Here is a 5,174-nt window from a genome sequence, read left to right as displayed (position 1 = left end):
TATTATTTCTGTTAGGTTGTTAGTATGAGAAGGCCTTGGGATCGGCTAGGTAGTTAGAAAGCTAATCCCTTACTTTGAGGCTATCTCAATGGTAGGAAGTTAAGAAGTTAAGAAGTTTCTGTATTTAAAGACCACCTCACCACATGGTGAAGGCAGTCGAAAGTCAATAAACTTTTATGGTCTTATTCTCACCTTAAGAAGAATATCCTTTTTTTATCCTTCTAGCTTTGACTGGGACCTAACATTGGTATCAGAGCTAGGCTCCATGGCAACCAACAAAGAACGAGTTGAGAGTTTGGAAGTTGGGCTTGGAGGACTCCAAGCAAGTTTGAGTAGGCTCAAGTTAGGTGTTAATGACAAGTTACACCAGCTTGAGGCTTCTATTAGTAAGATGTCTGAAGTCTTGTTTGCACGGCAGGAACCATCTACGAGCCACGCTAATGAACACAGTGGACAGCCCTCCTACGGACAGTCCCGTGACAATACAGAAGGAGGACGACCCACGTTTTCCTCAAAGTTAGCCAAGCTCGAGTTTCCCAAGTATGCAGGTGATGACCCAACCGAATGGTTCGCTTGTGTTGATCAGTTCTTCGAATACCAACACATCGAGGATTCACAGAAAGTGTCACTAGCTTCCTTCCATTTGGAAGGAGAAGCAAACCAATGGTGGCAATGGCTTCGCCGGACCTATATCGAAGACGGGAAGGAGGTAACGTGGAAGATTTTTGTAGAAGAACTCTCGGCCCGTTTCGGCCCAACCGACTGTGAAGACTTCGATGAGTCGTTATCCAAAATACGACAAACGGGGTCTCTACGTGACTATCAGAAGGAGTTTGAACGATTGGGCAATAGGGTGCACAGATGGACTCAGAAGGCGCTTGTCGGTACGTTCATGGGAGGGCTCAAAACTGACACAACCGACGGGATTCGGATGGTCAAACCGAAATCCTTGAAGGACGCTATCAGCTTGGCCAGAATGAAGGATGAGCAGCTGCGTCGTCAGGAGAGGACTCTGCGTGTAGCTACCAGGACCGCCGGTGACTCTTTCCCGACAAAGACGAAGACCACCCCATCATTGAAACGTCTTTCTTGGACAGAGATGCAGCGGAGGCGTGCTCAAGGTTTGTGTTTTAACTGTGATGAGAGGTTTGGGCCCGGGCATAAATGCAATGGACCGCAACTGTTACTGCTCGACGGGAACTGCAGCGACGACGAACCAGAAGATGCCGAACAAAGCTTCACCGAATTGTGCAGGGAGCCGGAAATATCTCTACATGCTCTCACGGGTTGGTCGGCAGCTAGAACCATGCGCGTCACGGCCAAGGTAGGATCACACGAACTGATTGTTCTCATTGACAGTGGATCCACCCATAACTTCATCAACAATAAGATAGTCGGACTGCTGCACCTACCGGTAATACCTACCGAGCCGTTCAACGTCAAGGTAGCCAATGGCGAACCCCTTAAGTGACGAGGAAGATTTGAGAACGTGCATGTTCTTCTACAAGGTATTCCATTCACCTTGACACTTTATTCTTTACCACAAATTGGGTTGGATATGGTACTAGGAATCCATTGGCTAGACCAATTGGGAACTGTGGCATGTGATTGGAAGCGTATGACGGTGGAGTTTTCCTGGGCCAACCAACACCGGCTGTTGAAGGGGATCGACCACCAAACAATTCAGCTTGCCTCCTTCAGACAGATTACGAAGGGGATCAAACAGGAACACTCGTTATTTGCCGTCTGCCTCCAAGCAATCACAGAAGAAGTGTCTCCACAACTTAGCCCGGATATGCAACAACTATTGGCGGAATTCAGTGATCTCTACCAAGAACCAACACAACTGCCACCACGAAGAGAGAGAGACCACCGCATCACTCTCAAAGGAGGAACGGAACCTGTCAACATCAGCCGTACAGGTATGCCTATTTCCAAAAAGCTGCGATTGAAAAACAAGTACAAGATATGTTACAGTTGGGACACATCCGATCTAGCACAAGTCCATTTTCTTCCCCTGTCTTGCTAGTTAAGAAAAAAGATGGGACTTGGCGTTTTTGTATCGATTATCGGGCACTCAATGCCGTGACCATTAAGGATAGATTTCTTATCCCCACTGTTGACGATATGCTAGATGAACTGTATGGAGCTTCTTTTTTTACCAAACTTGATTTACGATCCGGATATCACTAGGTATGGATCCACCCACTGGACATTCATAAAACGGCATTTCAAACACACAATGGTCACTATGAATATTTGGTTATGCCTTTTGGCCTGTGTAATGCACCTTCCACATTTCAGGCTATTATGAATTCTGTCTTTCGACCCTATCTCCGTAAATTTGTGCTAGTTTTCTTTGATGATATTCTTATCTACAGTCCCAACTGGAACATGCATCTTGAACATGTTTGAATAGCTTTTGAGATTTTAAAGCATCACCAATTTTTTATCAAATTTAGTAAATGCATATTCGGTCAGTCAAAGGTGGAGTATCTGGGACACATTGTCACTTCCCACGGGGTCAAGGTAGACCAAGGGAAAATTGAGGCTATGCTTAAGTGGCCTCAACCCACTCATATTACTAACTTGTGAGCATTCTTAGGACTTACAGGGTATTACAGGAAGTTCGTCCGTAACTATGGGATCATCGCTCGACCCCTCACGAATCTTCTCAAGAAGGGTGAATTCAAATGGACCACCGAAGCGCAAGAAGCATTCACAGCCTTAAAAAAGGCAATGACCACTACTCCCACATTGGCAATGCCTAATTTTGAGGAGCCTTTTACCATTGAGTCGGATGCTTTCGGAGCAGGTATTGGAGCGGTATTGACACAACAGGGACGACCCATTGCATTCATGAGCCAAGCTCTAGGCGTCAACAAACAGAGTTGGTCCACATATGCCAAAGAAATGCTCGCCATTGTTCAGGCAATACGAACATGGCGACCTTACCTATTGGGCCACAAGTTTTACGTCCAGACCGATCAACGCAGCCTCAAGTATCTACTAGAGCAACGCATTGAAACACCCGAACAACAGAAATGGGTATCCAAACTGCTCGGGTATGACTATGAAATCATCTACAAGCCTGGACGAGAAAACTCTGCTGCAGATGCACTTTCGAGAATCTTGGGGAGTCTTAGCCTTAACACTCTTTATATGCCTCAAACATCTCTGTGGAACACCATCAAGAAAGATGCCAGCACCCACCCATACATGATCCGCATCAGCAAGCAAGCAATGGAGAATCCTGGAGCTCCCTACACATGGAAAAATGGGCTGGTATGTTATAAAAACCAGGTCGTGATTCCTCCTCAGTCCCCCCTCGTTTCTATACTCTTACAAGAGTTCCATGACTCCCCGTATGGTGGACATTCTGGTGTCCTACGCACATACAAGCGTATGGCACAACAATTCTATTGGCCCTCTATGTACAAAGATATTCAACAATATGTAGCTTCATGTGCCATTTGAAAAGAATAAAGCAGACACTCTATCCCCGGCAGGACTGCTACAGCCACTACTTGTTCCCTACCAAGTATGGGATGACATTACCATGGATTTTATAGAGGGACTACGACCCTCCAAAGGAAAAACCACTATTTTTGTGGTAGTAGACCGCCTCACTAAATCAGCTCATTTCTTGACCTTGCCACATCCCTATACGACAAAGGTAGTAGCTGAAAGGTTTGTAGAAGGAATTGTGAAGTTGCATGGGATGCCAAAGACGATAGTTAGTGACAAAGATCCTATATTCATCAGCCACTTTTGGAGGGAATTCTTTAAGATGTCTGGTACCAAATTGCAGATGAGCTCCGCCTACCATCCCTAGACTGTTGGATAGTCAGAAGTGGTCAACCGTTGTCTAGAGCAGTATCTTCGTTGCTTTGTTTTTCAGCAACCTCGGAAGTGGAGCTCCTTCCTTCCATGGGCAGAATTCTGGTATAACACCACCTATCATTCCTCTATCGGAATGACGCCCTTTCAAGCACTATATGGAAGACCACCACCTCGTATTCCAAATTACCAAGGTGGAACATCCCCAGTAGAAGAGGTAGATCAAGCCATGCTCTCTCGCAATGCCATTTTGCAACAACTCAAAGTAAACCTACATGCGGCCATTAACCGCATGACCCAAATGGCCAACGTTAAAAGAAGAGACATCGAATTCCAAGTGGGTGATCTGGTTTTCCTCAAGCTCCACCCATACCGACAACAAACGGTTCATAGGCGGGCCTATCACAAACTGGCCAGTCACTATTATGGGCCATACAAAGTGGAGGAACGAATAGGCAAAGTGGCCTATAGACTGCAACTTCTTGAGGGCTCGCGCATCCATCCAGTTTTCCACGTCTCCCTACTCAAAAGACAGGTGGGCGACACCACTACCACAAGCACCGAATTACCACCCATAAATGAGGAAGGGGAACTCATCACTGAACCAGCCGCTATTTTGGATAACCGCTGGGTGAAGAAAGGATCCACCTTCGTGGAGGAGAGCCTCGTCCAATGGAAGAACCTTCCTAGTGAAGATGCCACATGGGAGACTTCCCAAGAGTTGCGCGAGAAGTACATAAATCTGGACCTTGAGGACAAGGTCCATCTTCAGGATGGGGGCAATGATGGGCCGCGAAGGTCGAAGAGGGTACCCATGCGTAACCCAAAAGTACGTGGACTGAAATTGGGTCCATGCATACCCAGCCCATCACGTACGACCCATGCAAGCCCATGTAGCGGCTCAACAGAGCAGGAACCCAGAGAGCAGGATTTGGCCAACCACAAGAAGCGGTCAAGCAGTTAGTTGTTGAGGGTAGCTAGTCTCAAGCATGTTGTTAGCAGTTAGCTGGTCTTAAGCATAAGATTGAGTCAAATAAGTTATTTATTATTTCTGTTAAGTTGTTAGTATGAGAAGGCCTTGGGATCGGCTAGGTAGTTAGAGAGATAATCCCTTACTTTGAGGTTATCTCAGTGGTAGGAAGTTAAGAAGTTTCTGTATTTAAAGACCACCTCACCACATGGTGAAGGCAATCGAAAGTCAATAAACTTTTATGGTCTTATTCTCACCTTAAGAAGAATACCCTTTTTTTATCCTTCTAAATTTGACTGGGACCTAACACTCCCTGGGCCGAATGATGATTCTTTCGAGCTTGGCTTCAGCCAGTGCAAGTCCG

The 5,174-nt window shown here is 46.1% G+C and overlaps 1 protein-coding gene across 1 annotated transcript; it reads left to right on the top strand.

The window, feature by feature from the left end:
- Positions 1 to 265: 265 nt before the first annotated feature.
- On the top strand, positions 266 to 3,835 carry LOC148790112 (uncharacterized). The gene is made up of 4 exons (XM_088891461.1): positions 266 to 1,286; positions 1,569 to 1,922; positions 2,615 to 3,285; positions 3,461 to 3,835. The coding sequence occupies exons 1-4, from the start codon at positions 266 to 268 to the stop codon at positions 3,833 to 3,835; spliced, it is 2,421 nt and encodes an 806-aa protein (XP_088747587.1).
- The last annotated feature ends 1,339 nt before the right edge of the window (positions 3,836 to 5,174 follow it).

The sequence above is a fragment of the Nelumbo nucifera genome, chromosome 7, assembly GCF_055504915.1.
Source record: "Nelumbo nucifera cultivar China Antique chromosome 7, China Antique-T2T, whole genome shotgun sequence".
Lineage (NCBI taxonomy): Eukaryota > Viridiplantae > Streptophyta > Magnoliopsida > Proteales > Nelumbonaceae > Nelumbo > Nelumbo nucifera.
The sequence above is the reverse complement of the archived record's forward strand: the minus strand, read 5'-3'. Positions and strand labels throughout refer to the sequence as shown.